Here is a 24043-nt window from a genome sequence, read left to right as displayed (position 1 = left end):
TTCCTTGAAAGAACACATCTCAAAAGTACGTTACCTGATTTTAAGTACGTTACCTGATCCTAAATATACTGGAATTAATGAAAACGTAAGATTCATCATTTAGACTTATTGTAGTATTACTCAGAAGCGAAAATTTTGTGAATTTTACTGATAGTTCTGAAGCAATGACGTTTAGAAACATTAAGCTAAAATGTAATTTTAAGATTGCGCTAACAGCTTTTCGTTGGTTTAGACAGATAGTGAGCTTGACAATTTTTACAGCGTTGACAAGGAAGTATTTCTGCTTAAGAGTCTTCATCCCGGCGAAATTAAAATACCGCTAATTTTACAGTAATTATGTGATATCTTCAAATAGATAAAAGATAATCGAAATGTGGAACAAGAGCGCCCTAGACAATATTATTTTACATGAGATACTGTTATCACGACTCACTTATCTGCTTTCGAATTCGAGCGATTTTGAAGATCGGCATTTATTTTCGCGTTTCTAAACGGCTGAAAACGGAAAGCCACTAGCTGATTTGTGATAACGGTACCTCACGCAAAATAATATTGTCTAGGGCGCTCTTGTTCCATATTTCAATTATCTTTTATCTATTTGAAGATATCACATAATTACTGTAAAATTAGTGGTATTTTAATTTCGCCGGGATGAAGACTCTTAATTGACTTTTAACTGCATTGCGTTTTATATTAGTGCTCCTCTTTTTAGTGTTTTCTTATTATTACTATTGTTATTATCATTAGTATTATTATTCCATCGTAATGTACTGCTCTGATACTACACCATGTGCTGTATTGCAAATACCACGTGTAAATGCACTACAATAATAATGTAAGAGTTTTATTGTTATCATTTGTCGAAGAAGTCCGTTGCATTTCGAAGCATAAGGTAATTTTGAATAATGTGAATGACCAGTTTAAATTTTTTTCTCACGACCAATATATATATATATATATTTTTTTTAACATAGCATCATTTTCAATTTTATTATTAACTTAGTCGTAGATGTAAACAAGTAGCTATTGGAACACTATTAACTCAGACAAATAAATATACAGCAAATTTGATATTTTTACTCCATCAAGATACAAATACAATATGTAGTAAACTGCAAAGTGATATTTCAATTCCATCAATTTAAATGACGACTTACTCTTAAGGTGATTCCACTTGGTCGTGGAGGCCATATTCTACTTGCAACCAGACTGTCTAGTTTCGGGAAATAACCTTCTGGAATGGGTTCTCGCCAGTTAATGAATCTTTGAACTCGTCTCAATTTGTTGCTCATTCGCTCAAAATTGTACCTGAAAAAAATAACACAAAATATTCAACTTTTTTTTTTTTTTTTTTTTTTTAAGAAGCAGCTTCGTAAACTAAAAACCGCTTCACACTATTTTTATCTGTCTTTTTTAAAATTACTTATCCAGTAGTCTTCAACCTCATGAAATATATCTGCCACTGTGTCTCAAAAACTTATTTTAGATTCAGAGTCAGCATCTTTGACTTATCTGGCCAGTTTCAATTGACCTGTCGGTCACTGGTGTCACCAGGAAACCTATTTCAAATGACTTCAACTGTGTTTTGTGAACGTGAAAAGTTATCGAGGAAACCGATTTGAGATTCGGAATAAGAAATTCGGACATCAATTTACAAGGTGTGAGAGAAAAGTAATGAGACTGACAACACTGCGGGCGATCTGGCAACGTTGTAGCTACCGACTTGTGCCAGACAAGTTTGTTTATCCCTAAATCCCTTCCACTTCCTCAGTCCGAGTTACAACCCCGTACAGCTAACACATTATTTTTGACAGCGCCATCAGTGAAGTTGTGTTTTTGTTGTGTGTTACAGAAATGGAGCATCGGAATTTAGAGCAACGTTTTGCAATAAACTTTTGTGTTAAACTTGGTGAATCCGCCAGTGTGGCTTTTGAAAAGTTGAAACAGGCCTGTGGGGAACATTGTTTATCAAGAGCACAAGTTTTCTGCTGGCACAAATCATTTTTGGAAGGCTGAGAACACGTTGAAGATGAAACTCGCTCAGGGAGACCATCAACTTCAAAAACTGACGAAAACGTTGAACGTGTGACGGCTCTTGTGAGATCTGACCGTCGTTTAACAATAAGGATGATGAGTGAACAGTTAAATTTAAACACTTTCACCGTGCATCAACTTTTGACAGACGATTTGAACATGCGAAAGATTTGTGCCTAAATGGTGCCGAAAAACCTCACAACTGAACAGAAGGACAATCGACAAAACGTGTGCGTTGATCTTGAGAGGATTGCCAATGACCAAGAATTCTTCAATTGTGTGTTCACAGGTGATGAATCATGGATATTTGAGTATTATCCTGAAACAAAGCAGCAAAGCGAAGAGTGGCACACTCCGTCATCTCCTCGGCCGAAGAAATGTCGAATGAGCAAATCAAAGATCAAGACGATGCTGATTTATTATCTTTTTTACAGTGAGGATATCGTGCACAAAGAATTTGTTCCACCAGGACAAACTGTCAAAAAAGTGTTTTATAAAAGTGTCCTTGAAAGACTCAGGGAAAGAGTGATTTGTGTGAGACCAGACATTGCGGACAAGTGGATGCTTCATCATGACAATGCCCCGTGTCACACGACCATTTCCATCAGTGAAATTTTGACCTCAAAACGCATTACTGTAGTTCCTCAACTCCCCTATTCACCTGATTTGAGTCCTTGTGACTTTTTCCTTTTCCCGAAATTGAAACATGTCCTAAAAGGACGCAATTTTGGAACTCTGGAGAACATTCAAAGGACTGACCGACCAGTTAAAAGCCATACCAGTTGAAGACTTCCAGCGCTGCTACCAAGAGTGAGAACAACGATTCCGCCGGTGTATAGCTGCCCAAGGGAACTACTTTGAAAGGGATAACATTGTTGTTTGAAAAAACATAAAAAAAACTTTAGTTAGTACAAAATGTCTCATTACTTTTCTAACACATCTCGTATCTTGACCGGTTTCAATATCATAACCTGTCTTTCGCTGGCATTCAACTGTAACTCGGGAACAAAAGTAACGAACAAATATGGATTTGAGATTCGGAATCAGCATCCTCGTTTTATCGGACCGTTTTCAATACCATGACTTGCTGTCAGTAACGTCGCCAGGAATATATTTAAGAGGGGCAGAGCTGCGAACCTTCACTTGCACTCTTACCTTGTTACGAGTAATTTTCTCGTATAGCATGTTTTTTTCCACACTTCGTTCTATTTTTTCGTCTTTTTTACATAAGAAATATGTAAAGATCAGTCTTGGGATTAACCCAAAGTAACGAACACGTAAATCTAACGTCCCTTTGCTTGGACATTGAGTTAAAACATTATATAAATATTTAAAGGTTATATTATAATAAAACATGTTTATTTCAATAAATCCAAAGTTTGAGAAACGCATAACTGCGTATTCAAGCTTGTACAGAAAAGAAAAATCATGACTGATCAAAGCTCATAGTCAATATCAAATAACAACGTCTTACAATGTCCTCAAAAAAGAGTAAAGTTATATTGCTGTATGAACCGTCTTCCAATCATGCAGCAGTACCATCTAAAGCAGAAAACAGCGCACCTGTCATTGGCTATTGACAACTTCTTGTCCTTGAAAGTACTCGGCTGTTACCACCTCTAGTAAATAAAGCCAAAGACGTAACAATATTTTCTCAGCTGTTCAACTGGATACTAATAAATTAAGTAACATTAGTTTTTGTAGAAAAACAAAAATTGGTACGAGTAACTGAGTCTAGATAATAACAGCAAAACCCAATCATCATCATCATAGGTATTCTGCCTTTATTGGCAGGTCACTTGCTGCAGCTGAGAAGCTTCCATGCTCCACGGTCCTCCGCTAACCTCTTCGTCTTCGCGTATGATCTTTCTGTTTTGATATCCTCCATTAATTGTAGTCTTCTTCGCCCCCTCCCTCTCTTTCCCGACACCATACCTTCTAGGACGTCCCTCATGATAAATCTCTTCTTAGGCAATGTCCCAACCAGTTTCTCTTCCTCTTCTTAACAATATTTAAAAGTGTTCTTTTGTGCCCCACCATTTCTAACACTCTCTCATTCGTTTTCCGGTCGACCCAACTAATTCTTCTCCACACCCACATTTTGAATGCTTGCAGTCGTTTTTCTACAATTTTACGTAATGTCCAGGTTTCCGTCCTATACAGTACAACACTCCACCCGAAGCATTTTATGAGTCTTTTTCTCAACTCTTTATTCAAGGTTCCACAAAACGGTATTTTCTTCCTCCTAAAGGCTTCTTTCGTCATTCCTACCCTTGCTTTTATTTCATGTTCACACTTCATATAAGCACTAATAATACTACCCAGGTATCGAAAACTATTCACTTGTTCTATTTTCTCCCCTCCTACTTTTATATTTGACATAGACCTCTTCGTTCCAATCACCATGGTTTTTGTCTTTCTAACATTTATCTTCATCCCATATTCTTCAAAGCCCTTTCTCATTTTTTCTAACATTTTATTGATTTTCTTTTCAGATTCTGCAAGAAGCGCCACATCGTCTGAGGGAACACACAAGCAAACGCCAATAAGCAAAAACCGATAAGTGATTGGTGAAGTTTAGGTATGTTCGCTACATTACAACACAGTATTAACTTTACGTGCTTCCAGAGTAAACAAGTGGGTGAGACCAGGCCAGGAGTAACAGTGTCGGGAATTTAATCTCTACTTCATTTTTGATATTGTCACTTTATAGTGGTATTTGTAAAGAAAGTATTTTACAAATTATAATAAAAATGTAATTTATATTACATTATTTCATATACTTTTTAGTCCAAATCTTGTATCTCTATTTCAGCGTACCTTGCCATAATTTGCTGGTGCATGTAATAGAACAGCTCACCACGCCTGTCCTTCTCCACAATATTCCGTGGGGCATCGAAAGGGTACACCAAGTGCCAATGCCAATGGTGAAGGTTAATTCCTACGTCCTCCCGGAAGTAAGCTACTCTATGCTCTTCTTCGAGATCAGTAGCTGTATAGTCTCTGGGAATCTCCAAAGGAACCTACGGGTAAAACCACAATAGATAATGCTAGCATGATCACCTGCAGTGGCATACACAGAATTTCAATAGAGAGGAAGTTGAAACATCCACGCTTATTTTGCTAAGCAATAATAATACTGTAAAATCTGTTATGCATGCATGTAATACAATGTATTTCCATCTCACCATTATTACAAAATAGTCTTGGTAATTAATTTACTCATTTATAAAATGCTCAAAATACCTAAATACGTCATCGCTCGTTTTATCAGATATAAAAATGAGAAAACATGAATCTGAAATTCCCGACTGTTGACACAATGTATTTCTAAGCCTGAAGTGGGTAATATCCACAACTACACCGTGAGTTCAATACAGTTCGGGATTACCTCGAAGTAATAAATATACTTAACGATGCTAGAAAAATGTTTAGTACCACGTTAGTTTTCTACATAAAACCTTTTCCGAGCAACAAACTCGCGAGACCACTCGTAGAGGCTTTGTAACGCCATATTAAAGTCGCCCACTGAAATGGTGTTCAGCATTGGCGTCAGTTTTGAACCCTTATAACTTTGATCCAAATTTGAGAATCGAAAACTACCATCACGGAATGAAATTGGTATCATTTGAAACATCTCACTGAATAGACAGTTAATTTCAAATTAGACGTAAATCAGTTGAATAGGGTCAGTCTAATTAGGTCACTTGGCAAACTTTATTATTAATATTTGATTGTTAATTATACAACACGTATAAGATCTACGTGCATGCACATTTAATCATGACTGTCAGACCAATGGAAAAAATAAATAACACTCATATTTCATCTGAAATAGGATTGATTTTTATTTTTCCCATAGGTGGCATGCTTAGACAAGAAGTCTCAGTGTAGAGCAAATATACTTAGCAATAAAAACAAAACTTCTTAGACATTCGAATTTTCCTTTTCAACATGACTGCACATATAGTGAATTCTAGCAGAACACAAAACTCCACTTACTCTTGACCCTTCTGACAAGACATTGGATTCTTCTCGTGCTTGTGCGAATACTGCGCTATCCAAGTATTTATCAGGAAATACTTCGGCCAGGGAAGGGACTTCCAAGTGTCTAGTATCAGGGCGATGCAAGATGGCCACTGATAAGCAGTAGATATACATGTAAGGATTAATCCTGTCTCGACAAAATACAGAGGCCGACAAAAAGTCTTCATAATTTCTCATTCCTAAAATAATAAAAAAGGAAAATTATTACAGTATTTTTAGGAAATGTTATAAATTTATGAAGTGTTCTAATATATATATAGGGGAGAGGTGGGCAATGGCGATCATCTAAGAAAAATGGGTCATTACATAGTTTCATTTGCAAAATATATTGAAACAAATTTGTAAAAACGTACTCCAATCCTTCTACAATAAGTGTGTAAAATAAAAAGAGGATCATTCTTTCAGTTCGGGAACACGATGGAAAAAACTCAAATTGTTACTTTGGTCGCCATTCCCATCATATGTTGGTAATGGCGATCACAGTACCAGCTTAATAGACACCCATAGTTTCATAGGCAGTTTAAGTTTTTTTTCTTAAATTGCGCCTTCGAAAGGCTGAGAAACGTAAACTGAATGTTTTATTGACGTTTTTTCAAACACACGTCACAGATATATTCACGTGGTGAGTCCACAACAGTACAGTCAGCATGCAGCCACGATCCACAAAGGTTACATCGATACCAAAGTTTCAGTGTTTGACTCAAGTAGGCGTATTACCTATCTTAGGTCTAGCCTCCTTTATAATTTTTAGCTGGAGAAATATTCCAAATGTTTGGTAGAAATGGAGATCACCATGATGGTAAACCGATTACATTGATCGGCGTTCCCAACATTGCGCCATTTTGAAAATTGAGCTGGTTATACTGTAAAACGTAGTTTATTTGAAATATAACTATTGTCGTGCATTAGACGTAAATATAACTTTTTATAAATCTTAGTAACTTCAAGATCTTACGACTTAAAATTGTACCTATCATGAGTTGAAATTTGCAGATCCTTATAAGAAAATCAACAAAAACAAGTTTCAGCACGCTGTAGACTTCAGTCTTCTCTGACAACTTCCTCGACAATACACAAGAAACCTTGCTACAAGAGGCAAATGGCAGCACTAGTTTGACTTCTCCTCGGGTCACGCAAGAGGAGAAAGTGTGCTGATCGTCATTCCCTTCCTCTCCCATATATATAACGCCCGCCCACAACGCTGCTCGTACTGTTGATAATACAGAGATTTTGATGAGACTATTCAATAATCCCCCTTACAGCTCCGATCCTGCCCCAAGCGATTTCATTGTTTCTTTCACGTAAATAAAACTGGCTTGCATCGAAGCGCTTCGACGACAGTGAAGTGCTCAAGACATCAGTTTTGGACTAGCTGCACTCTTAGGCGATAAATTTTTACACAGAGGGTATACGGAAGCTTGTGCTACGCTGTCTGGAGGTTCATGGTGAGTACTGCGAAAAAAAAAAAAAAAACAAAGTATGTACTCACTGGCGCAAATCCCGGGGGATGAGGGGGACATGTCCCCTCCAATCTTGGAACTGGGGGGACTGTCCCCCCAATAATCCGATTTGAAATGTGTTTTTTGGGGATGATTTGTGCTCGATTGCCACAAAGGAAAATGAGATGAAATTAATGTCCCCCAGAATAAGTCTCGAATCTGCCGCCTCCCAATATTGAAGACAACTCTGCTCCACTGGTCCTCCATAGCATTGTTTTTCAACTTCATAAATATTTAGAACATAGCTAAAAAAAAGTTATGGGAACGGTCTTATCCGTCCCCCCCCCAATGTTGAAGACAGATTTGCGCCGCTGTATGTACTTGTATATCAATCACAATAAATTTCTTCTTATATAATTTTCTTGTTTTTTTAAAAACTTTCTTGTTTTTTTTTTTAAATATCGGCTTTTTCTTTATACGCAACTTGTATATATATTGTCTACACTGATGGGAATTAAGAACATATTACTACTCAAATATTAAAACAAAAACGTTTAATGCATATTATAGAAGAACAAACATTGAATTTAATGGACGTAAAGAAGTTTGTCCTCATTTTTAAACAAGAGTCTGAAAGTCCATTTCCATTTCTGGTTTTGAAATCCTAATAGGGAATCTTACATTTTTATCATCGTACCTAAATCGATTTTTTGATTTCTCTACTACACACACAGAAGCTACCTCCTAAATGCATACTAAAATACATACAGAAACTTTTAATTTAATGCCAACACCTGGAGTTGGAAAGTCATATGTCTGGGTTGGCAACGATTATGTGGCGACCACAAAGCCGGGGTATTGTTGGTAGTGACGAGTTAAGAAAAACTCCGTACTACGTGAAGAGTAATAGGACGGCAGTGTACAGTGAACTGTGCATACGGTGACAGCGTAAAATCGGCGAACTTTTTGATTTCTAAAGAGGAACTGAGGGATGAATTACAAGCGGAATATTGTAATATTCTACTTACTACTATTCAAGGACTGTACAGCTCCATTACATAGCTCTCTTGAAGGAGAAAGGTGGTTCAACACCATATAAATCTGTTAAGTGTCACTCTTGTGTCGGTATAGTTATCAAAATAAAACATCCATGAACTGCAACACGTAACTCTTATGAACTAGCAACATTGAACATTCGTGTGCTGCGATTGCCTTGTGTTCGTGTTACACTGGGGGATAATGAGTAGTACTTATGGTGGTGTAGTACGGATTTATGTACGCAATACACCACACATTGATTACTGCAAAACAGGAGACATCTAAGATTTTAAGAGAAACTGAACGCGTGGACGGTTAGAAAAGATGTATTTAAAGACTGTCAGTGCGTTAGGTATAGGAACAGTAAGCAAAGTGATGACAAGATATAGAACTCGTAGCAAGACTAATCCGAGAAATGTAATATAGTGTTGACACCAACCCAGCCTCCGCTGACAGGGATCGTCAAATATTGAAGAAGATTGTTACGAAAACCGTATAGCTAATGCAGCACAACTGATGACAGGACTCAACCAGCATCTGGAAAACCAACATAACTCTACATGCACTTAACTTACCCATCAATACTTCAATTAGTCTTGCTGCTAATTTCCTATGATAAGGGATGAACAAAGAAAAGTTCTCTCTTCTTCCCAGCCGTAAAGGGACGCTTATATCTGGAACTGTAATTTCGTTGATTGGGAATTTGATGGTGTCTTCATCGCCGAATCGGGTGCTCAGTTCATCGGCCACCGGACGGAATTTGTCTGGCTACAGAAGAGAGATTAACAACGTCAATACAAATACCAAAATAGGATCTTAGGTTAATTTAAGTACATTGATATTTCACCCAACTAAAGGGGATTCATTTAAAATTAATTCATATTTAAAAGTCAAGCAATTGTCATGGTTTTATTGTCAGAAACCAATTTTATAAAGCCAGAATTCAATTGGACATATTTCTTGCAGATAATGTTATTTTAGAACTGAAATCAGTATTATTTAATAAAGAACAGCAATAATTGGTGGTGGTTTGAAACAACAGAACATACTAACCTAATTCTAAAGACCTTTCAAATATTATTGAATATTAAACTTACCAAGTAAGAGTTGGGGATATCATAAGCAACTTTCCTCTCTCCTTTCGGAACGAAAACTGGTTCACTGGGTCTATCGAATAAGTAGAGGACCTGTAGTTGTTGGGATAATGACTGTCCCGAAGGTCTTTGGCCTGGTCTACCACTCATTGTGATGGAGCGATTTCTACGAGGAAGAAAATTAAAGAATACTTACTGACTTTTGTAGTTGTAAAAAGTCCCTACATCATTATGAAATCCTTTTGATAATTAAACAATTTCTGATATAGTCATCATAAATGAGGTAAAACGCTTATAACTTTCAGTATTACTTTATAAAATTATACTTTCCATAGGGCAGTAGTTTTTAAGTTTACTTTTTGACTATCGACATATTTTACTGAACGCCTGTAACATTGAAATACACCTTACTGAACGCCTACAACATCGCAATCCACTTTACAGAATGCCTACAACATCGGAATCCACTTTACAGAATGCCTACAACATCGCAATACACTTTACTGAACGCCTATGGCACCACAGTACACTTTACTGAACGGCTACAACATCGCTATACACTTTACTGAACGCCTATGGCACCACAGTGCACTTTACTGAACGGCTACAACATCGCTATACACTTTACTGAACGCCTACATCATTGTAATACACTTTACTGAACGCCTACATCATTGTAACACATTTTACTGGACGCCTACAACATCGCGATAAACTTTCCTGGACGCCTACAACATCGCATTGCACTTTACTGGACGTCTACAACATCGCAATGCACTTTACTGAACGCCTACAACATTGCAATACACTTTACTGAACGCTTGCAGCATCGCAATACACTTTACTGAACGGCTGCAACATCGACATACACTTTACTGAACGCCTACAACATCGCTATACACTTTACTGAACACCTACACCATTGTAATACACTTTACTGAACGCCTACACCATTGTAATACACTTTACTGAACGCCTACAACATCGCTATACACTTTACTGAACGCCTACACCATTGTAATACACTTTACTGAACGCCTACACCATTGTAATACATTTTACTGAACGCCTACAACATTGTAACACGTTTTACTGGACGCCTACAACATCGCTACACTTTACTGGACGCATACAACATCGCATTGCACTTTACTGGACGTCTACAACATCGCAATGCACTGTACTGGACGTCTACAACATTGCAATAAACTTTACTGAACGCCTACAACATCACAACACATTTTACTGAACGCCTAGAACATTGCAATACACTTTACTGAACGCCCACTTCACTGAACCCCACTGGGAATTAAAAGGCGGGAACGTTCAACATTCTGTGCTTTTATTTTTCTCGTCTGACTTTCCGATGTTCCAATTGCAATTGCAGTGCATTTAAGACAATAATGTGATTATTTTAAGACTGCTCATGTAGGTATGCCGGAACTAGAATATTTATAAATATCATCAAATACTAAATAGAATATTTGTAAATTTTCACATCAATTAGATGGTAAATATTTAAAATATTTTCAGAAAGCCGAGAGGTAAATATGTGAGAAGTGCCAGTTGGTAAGGGTGGTTATAGTGACATTAGTAAAAATGTAAATTTTATCACTACACGCTAATGGAAGAAACTCTATCTAATGTACCCATAGAAACAATTAGGATATAGGTAACTTTTCTCTCCTTAGCTTTAGTGATCAAATTGTAAATTTTATCTATGTGACCTCGTTGAGCTGTCACTGTGTGTGTTTCCTTCCACAATCTAACCAAGGGATATTTAGGGTCTATTTCCTCGAGTTCCCAAGTTAATTGAATAGCGTAGATAAAGATGAAAATAATCTAAAAATTTTAAAATAGTTTTTTTTGTTTCCTTTTTTAACTAACCAATTTCCATTTTTTTTCTGTATACAAGTTTTCCAACACCTTTATTTCAGAGACAGGCGACACCACTGTTCTATTAGTAGGCCCAGCTCTAGCATATGTGCAATACACGCATTTGCACGAGGCGGTAAAATCGACCATAAGTATATTTCAAATAAGTATTTCTTGTTGAAAAGGAACTTCATGATGATGATAGTTAAATTTACTAAGCCGACCTTCTATTTGAATACTACATTCATAAATCATGTTTAGGTCGCATTAGTTTAAAGGTTGCATGGGCAATGCTAAAGCAAATGGTCTAACAAATACCAGCATGCATTGCTTGATTGTTGTCAATTAGAACTCAATTCTCGAACAGTAGCGAACTCCTGTTCCATTTAGTTAGTTATCACAGTTTTGATATAAAAACTAGTCTTTGACTTTGTCACAAGCAAGCTCCTTATCATTGAAGGTGGAAACAAGTTTCTTATTTTAATTTTCAACAGATGTTGAAGGAAAATCAATAAATAAAGATAAAAGAGCTAGTTACACTGGAATTGCAAACTGATCTATTGAGATTGAAGCTCGATATTGAATTCTATAAAAAGGATTACAATATTTCCTTTGCAGATATGTTTATCTTTCACTAACATAATAGATTATTAGTTAAAGAAAACAGACAATGTGTTTAGGCCTTTCTGAGTGCGAGTACACTTTTCCTCCTCTTCGTTCCTAATGATGGAATAGGACACTTAAAATCGTGTCCTTTTGCTTGAGAAAGGGGGCAATGATGCTATTGCACGGAGTGGCAAGTTGGCTAGGGCCGGCTCTGCCTATTATAGGACACCCTGTATAATTTTATTGTACGGTACCATATGCAGATCAAGAAAATAAATAATATGGTGAAAGCAAACTGTAAAAACTTTAAATTAAAAATTAAAAGGCCACGTTTGTGTTCAATTAAGCTGCTCTTGACATTGTAAATTCACTTGGTGTCAAACATACAAGGTCATTACTATCAGATCCTTATCAGTTCCACGAAAAAAAGAAGCACTGAAATTCATTATTTATTCGTATATACGTACCAAGACGTCTTTCTAGGTCATTACACTTAAACCTTTAGGCCAATAAAGTATCTCATTTTAAAAAGAATCTATTGCCGCTACTTGAATAAATTAGATGTGACGACTATTTAAATCGTACGAACATTTTTTTTTTATCATAACATAAGTTGTTGCAAAATGCTCCATCGATATTTGTATGAAAACATTAGAAAATATTAATGCTTGCTATTGCCATTCGAAACAGCTACCTCTTACTAGGAGCGGACCCAGAGGGAAGGGCGATCGGGACGATCACCCCCTACCCTAGGATAGAGTCTTTTTTTAATTTAAAAATAAAACCTAAGAATTTTCACTTTTGTATTATAAATGTAAAATAAAACCTATTGACTTCGAACGACCGCCTCCTAACATTCAGCCTGGATCCGCCCCCTGCCTCTTACGTACACAACAAGAGATGAAAAATGTTAAGATAAAGCCTAGATTGCATAAGACAAATATGAGTTAGATGAATGCTTCTCAATCGATGTCTCACGAGATACTGGTGTGTCATGCAGTCCCCTAAGGTGTGTCGTAAAATTTTAGAATTTAAAAATCATGAATTTAATAATCTACAGGATAGGATTATTAAATGGTAGGATTCAAAAGTAATGAGCCTTCGTTCAAAAAGACAGATTTATTGAGCTGATCGGTACAACTGACGAATAGTCTTCAAAATAGGCACCTCCTGCATCAATGCATTTCTGTAGGCGGCTTTTCTATGACTCGGGATCATTCAGATTAACAGTGACATTTCCGATCCGGTTTAAATCCAAAATCAGCCCCGCCGCTTGGGGGAGGGGGATATATATATGATCGAAAATGGCCACTATCAGTGTCGAATTTATAGTTTTCTGGGTCCCTTAGATGAACAGTGTTACTTTCGATTTCGTTTAAATCCAAATTCAAACCCGCAAGTTGGGAGGAAGGGATATTTAAAAATCATCGAAAATGACCGATATTAGTGCTAAGATGAACGGTGACACTTCCAATGCAATGGGCCACAACAGGGGATATAAATTCATTTTCAGCCCCGACACTTGGGGGATTGAGGAAGGGGATATCATACTTCGGCATAAAATGTAAGTTATTGTCAATCTACAACATCGTATTATATTATCTTCGGAAGTTGGTGACAAACTACATAGTTCGTATCATAAGATATAATAAATATAAAAAGGTAAGAAAAATGGCAATAAAATACATGAGATACAAAGATGTGCATTTAAATTATTTATTTCAACCCAGCTAAGAGGGTAATATACAAGAGTGGTTAAATAATTATTGTCCCCGACATATTTAAAATACTTGAGCTGGGATGGTTTATGGGGGATATTGTAGCCTAATGTTTTAAATGCGTATATGCTAAATTTCAGAACCATAGCTGCTATAATAATATTCTTTTTTGTCTTTTCAGGTGTGAGAGGTGGCACCTAGGTTGAAAATTGGAGAAAACCGAGCAACGAGCTGTCATCAAGTACCTCCAGAAAAAGGGATTAAGCCCAAAGAAAATTCATGAGGACACGATCAGTGTGTTGGGTGATGGGTCTCCTTCCTACCAGGTGGTAAAGAACTGGTGCCGCGACTTCCGTTGCGGCAGGAAAAGCTGTCAACAGGCTCCTGGTGCTGGTCCTCTAACAACAGCATGCACCCCAGAAAACATTGATGCTGTGCATGACACGATTATAGCAGACAGACGAATCACGGTGCAACAGTTAGCAGACATCATGCACATCTCTGTAGGCTCAGTGGAAACCACTGTGCATGTACACATGGGATTCAGAAAGGTGTCAGCGCGATGGGTACCCAAAATGTTATCTCTTGAAAATCAGAAAGACAGAGTTCGATGTTCAAAGGCTGGTTTGCAGGTTATGGGGGCAGATCTGAAACAGTTCTGTGATAGCTTTGTGACAGTGGATGAGACGTGGCTCCACCACTATGATCCCGAGTCCAAACGACAGAGAATGGAGTGGTGGCACAGCAGTTCGCCTCCCCCATGCAAGTTCAAGGTGTTACCATCAGCACGCAAGGTTATGGACACAATTTTTTGAGATGCGAAGGGTGTGCTCCTTATTGACTACCTGGGGGTTGGACACACTATCACGGGGGCCTATTATTTAGTCATAATCCCCAAGTTACGCGAAGCAATCAAGGAAAAACGGTGCGGGATGTTGCAGCGAACAGTGCTGTTCCACCAAGATAATGCTCCGGCCCACGAAAACCATCTTACTGATGCCGCAATCCATGCTGCTGGGTTTGATGTGTTGGAACACCTTCCCTACTCACCCGAACTCGCCCCTAGTGACTTTAATTTGTTCCCAAAGTTGAAGGAGCACCTCAAGGGGAAGAAGTTTCACTCAAATGCAGCTGGTATTGAAGCTGTGGAAGAATGGCTCACGGCTCAGCCAGAGACTTTCTTTGAAGCTGGCATAGTGGCTTTACAGCATAGGTGGAAGAAGTGCAAAAGGAGACTTTTAGGGAAAATAATACTGCTTATAGATTAGGGACAATAATTATTGAATGACCCTCGTATGTTAGTAAGTAGTTAAAATCCAGACAGACTGTACCAGTCAACGCCTCCAGCGGTAGCAATAATGCTCAGTGCTATATAGAGTCATTATAAAAGCTAATAGGTTTTACTATAATAATAATAATAATAATAATAATAATAATAATAATAATAATAATAATAATAATAATAATAATAATAATAATAATAATAATAATCAACCAAGTGTGATGCAATGTCCTGTACATATATTAAAGTGTGCCGTCACTCAAAAAGGTTGAGAACCACTGAGTTAGAGTGTAAACTAGTTTCTTATGATAGGAAGGGGAACGGTGGCCCAGTGGTAGAGCGCTTACTCTGGTGCGTAAGATCCCTGGTTCGATTCCCGGCCACGTAAGCTTGTGATGGACATCATGATGCCTGTGGGCTTTCTCGGGGTACTTCCGTTTCCTCCCGCACTCTCGCCCAACTAATTCTTCCATCATCATTCACTTGCTTTAATCATTGTCTCCCTTAGCCTAACGAGGATATATAATCATGGGACGTTAAACTCAAAGTTGTCAATTCATTTCACTAATGAAAGTAAATGCTAGTTAACGTCAAATTTTAGTTATTTTCTAACGAGAATCGAACTCGAGACTACACGTACCAAAAGTGCACGCAGTAGCTACTAGACTAGCAGGAAGAGTTAGAACTATATCAACAATATCATATAAATTCTTCTGAGTTCGATCCCAGCTCGCGCCGTGTGGACTTTGTGGTGGACAAACCCCGTGCTCGTGGGTTTTCTCGGGGTTCTCCCGTTTCCTCCCACTTTCTTCATTCCACCATTTCATTCATTTCTCATAATCACCGTCTCCTTTAGCCTAACCGGCATAACCGTGGGACGTAAAACTCAAAAATTTAATTTCATTTTTTCTTCTGAGGATCTGTTCGGGTCATACTGCGTCATGGGTCTGCCTGCTTCCAGATCGTTTCGTGTTACTTGCCACGGTGTTACTTGCCACTATTGGAATTTCGTGTTACTTGCCACGGTTACCTTATCGCATATTTATCTATCTATGACAGAGTGTCGGTTGCCACGCATCTGCATCTAGATTTGACCTTGAGGGGGTGTGAGTAATTTAACTGTTGTTTTGTCTTGGCTGCAAAGCTCATTCTAGTTCCTTATAACAGCGAAACACACTTCCTTTCACAATTTCTTCTTTATATATATTTCTTCTTTAATGCTGGGCGTTTCTCTATTTCCTCAATTAATTTTTCATAGTCTTTATCATTAATTAAAGAGATGTTAGTCACTAATCAAAGAATGTATTAGTTTCCATTGCGAACACTTCTTTTCACGCGCTACACACGTAACGAACTGTTAGGCGAAAAAAACTTGTAGAAAACATTTATTTTTTACCCTTCTACTTGGAGATATCTCGACAACTTTTCTGTTGCCATCGCCTCAGTGAGCGGACTCCCATACGATTCAATGCATTTTTAGATGTTGTGCAACTGTTCCGTAGCCGAGCTGTTGCCCTGCTATCACCCTGCTTAGCAACACCTCGGCAACTTTTCTGTCGCCGTCGTCTCAGTGAGCGGACTCCCATAAGACTCAATACATTTAGCCAGAGCAACAAGATAGTTGCCCGACAAAATGTTGCCAGTGAGCGGTAGGCCTAAGGCAACAGCTTGGCGACGAAACAGTTGGACAACATCTAAAAATACATTAAGTCTTATGGGAGTCCGCTCACTGCGGCGACGGCGACAGAAAAGTTGCCGCGGTACATCCAAGCAGAGAGATAAAAATAATAGATGTTTTCTACAAGTTTTTTCACATAACAGTCTCCGTGTGTAGAGTATGAAAAGAAGTGTTCGCAATGGAAGCTAATACATGTATGTCTTTAATTAGTGGTAAAGACAATGAAAAATTGAGGAAATAGAGAAACACCCAGCGTTATATAAAAAAAAAAGTTTGCAAGAATATTCAGATATAAATTGAGAGAAGAAATTGTGGGAGAAAGTGTGTTTCGCTATTGTAATAAGAAACTGGAATGAGCTTCCCAGCTAAGAAAAAAATAACGCAGATATTTACACAGAAGTCTATTACATTTTGAAATGAAAATGAAATGAAACCTTGGAGTTTTGTTCCACGGTTATGCCGGGTAGGCTAAAGGAGACGGCGATTATGAGAATGAATGAAATGGCAAGATGAAGAAAGTGGGAGAAAATGGGAAAACCCATCTCCACGATGTTTGTCCACCACAAACCCCACTTATAATCATTATGACGTGCGACACGCAAGTGACAAGGTTCCTATTGGAACCACCTAGGAATATGGATTGAATGTGATGTATTATATAAATCATTGCGTTTATTCCATGCTTTCAGGCGGCAAAATGAGCGCTCGAATTACTAAAGAACTTCAATTGTTTGTGTAGATTTGCAAGAATACTCCTTTCATCAGAATCTTGCTTTGTTTCTTGTATTTCGTGCGAGTTTTGTGACACGCATAAATGTAACAAGGCAGGGGCGTCATTTAGGGGGCAGGGAGGGGCATTTGACCCCTGAGTTTGAGATTTATATAGATTTTATCAACAGAATAGTAGCAAATCAGTGAAAAACGCGAAATTTTATTTATTTCAAGGTATCTTACCCCCCCCCCAAGCAAAATCTGAAATGGCGCTTCTGTAACAAGGTTCCTATTTCTTAAATCAGAAATTTACTTTGTTTCTTGCGTTTCAGGTGATTGCCTTGCTTTTAAAATTGCTTGGAAAATTAATCCCACCCCCTCAAGGTCAAATCTAGATGCAGGTGCGTGGCAACGGACACCTGTCATAGACAGATAAATATGCGATAAGGTAACCGTGGCAAGTAACACGAAATTCCAATAGTGGCAAGTAACACCGTGGCAAGTAACACGCAAACTTCCAGATCACGAAATTCTTAACCAGTTTCATCATTGCTTTCCAATACCAAGTATAATTCAACGTTTATTCCAATTCAACCCCAACTGTTAAGAACTGACTGTGGTCAGATGCATTTTATAAAAAACTGAGATCAATTCCCTTCCGAAGCTCATGTGGTTAGGATCCCACTTTCAGCTGTAGATCCATGTCTCATGTAGTCCCGCAGTTGAACGGGACGCTAAACTCCAAACAACTATTGGGGCGCGGTGGCTCAGTGGTAGAGCGTTCACCTCCGGTACTTGGGATCCCTGGTTCGATCCCAGCTCGCGCCGTGTGGACTTTGTGGTGGACAAACACCGTGCTCGTGGGTTTTCTCGGGGTTCTTCCGTTTCCTCCCACTTTCTTCATTCCACCATTTCACTCATCTCTCATCATCACCGTCTCCTTCAGCCTAACCGGCATAAGCGTGGGACGTAAAACTTAAAGATTTCATTTTCAAATCAACTATTACAACTAATAACATGTATTCTAGAAAGAGCTCTGCAGACCATTTTCTTCATAATAAACTTTTATTGGTACGAAACAGAACAAATATGTAACTATAACAACAAACATTCTGCAAAACCTTTATAAGTATTCAAAAATGTTCTTTTTTTAAAATCCATTGTACAAACTTTGCTTCCAGTAGACTCAGATCTAAATCTGAGTTAAACTATTTGCTGAAGAACAATATATGTTTATTGCAAAAATTATTAACGTGTAACAGTTTCGCCAACTATACACTTGGTTTCATGAGACACTATGAATATACACAGGTAGTGACTATCTCTTATATTAAATCAGTCACTACCTGTGTATTCATAGTGTCTCAAGAAGCCAAGTGTATAGTTGGCGAAACTGTTACACCTTAATAACTTTTACAATAAATATAATCTTTTGCTCAGCGAATAGTTTAAATCAGATTTTTTTAAGAAAAAAAAAAGACTTGATATAGGGACTTCCACCAAAAATAAGTTTTAGCAAGTAAAGTAGAGTATTTTAGGCATTATTAAATTTGATCAGTTGCTACATTTCCTAAGGAAATGTTCATGTTGCTTGTTCTTCTTGTAAGATATGCAAAGGAAAAAAGAAAAACAACACATTGACCCAAAATCCGGGTAATTAGTTATGTTGATTTATAAACAAGTCGGGAAACAGGATGTGGTTCAGTCAGCCACTTCCTGATTTATCACTCTTTTAATCAGTTTGTAATGACAATTTTGTAAGGATGGGAATTCAAACTTGTCTTGAATTCTTGAAGATTTAAAGTTCTTAATATATTTCAGATTCTATTGAGAACAGAATTTACGATTTTTATTTCAAGGTAAAGTGTCCCTATGTATTAAAAAAAAAAAAAACGTGTTTCAGCGTACTATAAGGGCAAATATTTTTGCTAACTTCCAGTACTTGTACTTCATTGCAGTTTATTTTACTCGTATTATAAACAATTGCTTATTTTTTATTTTTTTTACAGAATTATTCATAATGTTTGTCACATTACCTTGACATTTTCAAGATTAAATGTATTTTTTTTTTCCATTTTATACAATGTAACGAAATGTAATGGTATAGTGACATTTTGAACTACATTCTCTGTTTTGTTTAGAACTAAAGATGAGTATTTTATATGCACAGAAAAGAATATTTTTAGTTATAGTTCTAGAAATAAAGATGATGTAAAGCGATGTGCTGACCATACACAAAATAACTGGGGCCTTATGCAGAATCGTTCTAGCGCGTGATTAGTGTCATACTAAAGAGTTCGACTAACATATGTTTCCTGCAGCAGTCAGGCCTTTAGTATGATGCTAATCATACGTCAAAACGAGTCTACATAAGGCGGCTGAAATCCATCTCGTTAACCATAGCTGTTTATGGACTACAATTGAAGAGAATTCAATTTAATTTTCAGTTGTAAACCTGTTCATAGTTTTTATTAATATTACTGGTAAAATCTGGAATGATCTTTGCGCATGTAAAATTCTACTTCATCTTCTTCCCTCGACAACAACGAAAAAAAAAATCCTTGCAGAATGTCGAATCACATCTAAAATTGTAATATTTTTCTCTTTGCTGTAGTCCTATCTGATCAATGAAAAAACAAAAGCAAAGCGCGACCAAGATTCGAACATGGGCTGTGTGGGTAGGAGTCCTGTACGGATCCAATGAGCTACGGAATAGTATAGCATAAGCAGTGGGGTATTTGAGGGAAACTATCGAGCTCAATCTCCCCCCCCCCCCGAAATAAATTTGTTAGCTTTTCGTATTCCACGTTTGCACTTTCTTATGCTCTTTGTTCAGAACTAATACTGTACCCTGTTTGTTAAATTTCATTCCATGTAAGAACGGAGTTTTTTTTTTTTTTAATTCTTGCGTCCATTCTACTCTCGTGTTTCTTTTTCTTATTTATTACTTAATTTCGTTTCTCCTAACATACTTTGTGATCGTTATTCGTTGTGATTCAAGTCGGCCGTCGTCACTAACACCAAAACTAAGAGAAGTTGATAAGCGAAACTGCTGTTCCACACCAACTAATGCTGCGATCAGCATAATTCAGCTTCAACTTGTCTCAACATTTTCTTTCAGATAAAAACGCACACAGATAAAAGTGAATATTTCAATTTTTTCTAAAATTAAATCAGTTAAGTTGAAATGTGATTACAAATATTCAAAGTGTGTTTGCAGGAGCGTCATTTCAGGCCCTCCTGCTCCACAGTGTTGTGCATAGTCCCTCAAAACAAAATCCTAAATACGCCACTGAGCATGTCATGAACTCCGAAAGTACTATATCGCTAATAGCTGTAAGATTCATGCTGCGAAAGAATGTAGTTTTCTTCTTTTTATTAAGTTTTATTTTATTTCTATTGTGTCTAATGTGAGCCGCAAAGAAAAGGATAATACATTTATCGATTTTATTAGGGATTGGCCCTGTAAAAGATTTAAAACATTTAATTAAATCGCGAGGTGATAGAAAGACACATCTACCTATTTCATTCTCATAGTAAAGAGCAAGAAATATTAGCCCCTGAAAAACATGCATTTTCTTTTGTGACACAATATCTTTGCACGTATATTGGAAATGCATTCATAATTTGAAATCATTTGCAGTACCATTTAATATTATTCATCTGACAAGGGAGGGTTTCACAAGTCGTCGCTAAAATATGATTGCCACATAGCACATCTGATAGAGCATAATGAGAAATGAAAATGAACAAAATTTTGGGTGCTATGGGCCAGAAGGATAGAACCTACGGGATTTCAACATTTGAATATCCAAAAAATATATATATCATGAAATTATGTAAGTTTAAAGTAAATATCTTGTAAACCGTTAAAGCCAAAGATGTTATAAATAGAGGATCTGCCCATATGTATCTTCATCCTATTAAATCGGTGAAGCCAAAAAGCAACCGAGCATCGGCACGTCTGATTGGCTACTCTTGTTTCTGCCATCGTCTGATTGGCTACTTTCGTTTCCTCCATGATTGTTGGCTCAAAACATTGCGATCCTATTGGGCGGAGTGGGCAGAGTAGGGGTGGCGAAACTGTGACGTATGGCTTCAAGATTTTGTTGTGAGGGCAGATCCTCTATAAGATCCTTGGTTAAAGCAATCAAAACAAAAGGTGCACAATATAGTGAGAATAAAATGCAATATCGAAAACCACAGTGTTACCATAAATGCAGCAGTTTTGCCAACTTATTATAGAAATATTTTGTTTGAAAATACAAATGTGCACAGATTTAAAATGCACTATTATCATTAAACATGACAGTAAAATGTAGTGGAGCACTGTTGGTGCTACGTGTGCAAAAAATGTACAGTGGAGACAAAAAAAAATGAAATCTGAGTTTTACGTCCCACAATTATGCCGGCTAGGCTAAAGGAGGTGGTGATGAGAAATGAATGAAATAGTGAAATAAACAAAGTGGGAGGAAACGGGAGAACCCCGAAGAAACCCACGCACACGGTGTTTGTCTACCACAAAGTTTATGGCGGGAGCTGGGATCGAACCCCACGCACCAGAGATGAACGCTCTACCACGTACAGTGGAGAAGTCTGATATGTGGCAGCAGAGGGTAATAAAGGAATCTGGGTCTCATATATGAATTTAATTCAAATGTAGAATAACACCAATAGTATAACATAGGAAAATGTCAACAGTGTCACAAAATATTATTCATTTGAAAAACGAAATTGAGTGATCGATGCGCAACTGGAGTGTGTGTTGTAAAATTTACGCGAAATGCGGGAGAAAATTGGAGTACCCGAAGAAAACCCATAAACACGATGTTGTCCGCCACAAACTTGGCCGGGGATCGAATCAAGGACCCCATGCACGAGAGGTAAGCACTCTACCACTAAACCATCATGTCCCAATAATAACAACAGATAGTGAAGAAGTCAACCGGGGCCTAGATATGTTAAAAGGTGCCAGCCCGTCATTTGTTTGGCAGAACTGATGAAAAATTGGCACACAAAGCTCAGTCCGTAGGGCCGACCATCGGATTCGTCGAACCTCAACTCTGTTGCTTGGGTTGGGGGCGCGGTGGCTCAGTGGTAGAGCGTTCACCTTCGCTGCTTGGGGTCCCTGGTTCGATCCCAGCTCGCGCCGTGTGGATTTTATGGTGGACAAACACCGTGCTCGTGGGTTTTCTCGGGGTTCTCCCGTTTCCTCTCGCTTTCTTCATTCCACTATTTCATTCATTTCTCATAATCACCGTCTCCTTTAGTATAATCGTGGGACGTAAAGCTCAAATATTTCAGTTTCATTTTTTCTCCTGCTTGTGAACCAAGAGCTCTTAACATAACTTTGGTCAAATAATATTTTGTAGGTCAGTTCTGTTTTTCTTTGTTTCGAGCATACACTAAAAATATATACATCATGAACAGCTGTGTTGAGGGAAGTCATATCGGTACTACAAGCTAAGCTAATCAATACATATTTTATCATTGTAATTTTTAAAAAGTTTTCTTCCCTCAACGTGTAGCGATAAAATGTTAATAGTTGCCCATGAGACGTTCTTTAAGAGCCCCATCTCTAATATATATTTCCTTCTAATATGGAGTTGCTCTTCTTTTCTTTACCACAGTGATAGAATGCTCAATCCACCTCAAGAAGATTGGTAAATTTGGCAAGTTCGAAGAATTCCATTTCTCTAACAAAATCACAAACAAAACTGTGTTCTTCATTTATTTTACAACAAATAACTGACTATTTCGTATATATACACAACACTAATCACCATACTATAAACACTTACAACTAAACTATTTACAATTAATAAACTACTGCCTTGTTATGACTATTATTTTTTAAAGAGAAAATACAACTGTGAAATCTCTTACGTGTTCCGTTCGAGATGTCCTCTTCGACCCCACGCCCCACACTAGCAGAGATCACTACAATTACTGGTTTTATAAAACAGGCTGTGCTGGCGGAAAACCTCGATAACTCGTAACGAACTAACTCACTGATTATTATCAATCTATTACAACTGGACTCAGTGGATTTGTCGATGTTGTTTTGCGTTTTACTAAGGAAGACATTGACTTTTACACTACGGCTTCTGTTTTACTTCTTTTAAGAGCGAAGTTTATGTAGCGGATCTCTCTTCCTTTCTTTCTCCTTTTCTTAAAATAAGCACAATGACTTGAAACGAAGATTACAAGAGGCACGTGTATTGAAGAATGCACTTTCCAATAATAAATTAGAGATAGGACAGCGTTTTCCAACCGGTGTGCCGCGAGAAATCGAAACAAAATTATTAATTTTATAGCAATCAAATTGCAAAACGTAGGGAAAAATGTATATTTGTATTTCACATTACTATGAACCTCTACTGTGAATCTACAATTTTAAGTTTCATATCGGGTTACTGTTCTGTACATTTCTAATGTTGAGAAAAATGGTTATCATTGTTATGACCATTATTGCTTCTTTTTTGTTGCGACTATTTCGTAACTTGAAAATTTAAAATATC

At 37.4% G+C, this 24043-nt stretch overlaps 1 protein-coding gene across 1 annotated transcript in view; it reads right to left on the bottom strand.

Moving 5' to 3' along the window:
• Positions 1 to 23582, bottom strand: part of LOC145692754 (phenoloxidase 1-like) — a 52720-nt gene extending 29138 nt beyond the window's left edge. Inside the window, exons 1-6 of the mRNA XM_081768196.1 lie at positions 23409 to 23582; positions 9656 to 9818; positions 9134 to 9326; positions 6037 to 6260; positions 4855 to 5057; positions 1158 to 1308 (exon numbers count right to left, since the gene is read on the bottom strand). Coding sequence (XP_081624322.1) covers positions 1158 to 1308; positions 4855 to 5057; positions 6037 to 6260; positions 9134 to 9326; positions 9656 to 9802 — 918 coding nt within the window. The 5' untranslated portion in view covers positions 9803 to 9818; positions 23409 to 23582. The remainder of the gene's footprint in view (positions 1 to 1157; positions 1309 to 4854; positions 5058 to 6036; positions 6261 to 9133; positions 9327 to 9655; positions 9819 to 23408) is intronic.
• Positions 23583 to 24043: the final 461 nt, after the last annotated feature.

The sequence above is a fragment of the Thermobia domestica genome, chromosome 8 (genome assembly GCF_964235325.1).
Source record: "Thermobia domestica chromosome 8, izTheDome1.hap1.1, whole genome shotgun sequence".
NCBI lineage: Eukaryota > Metazoa > Arthropoda > Insecta > Zygentoma > Lepismatidae > Thermobia > Thermobia domestica.
This window is presented reverse-complemented; position numbering and strand designations above follow the sequence as displayed.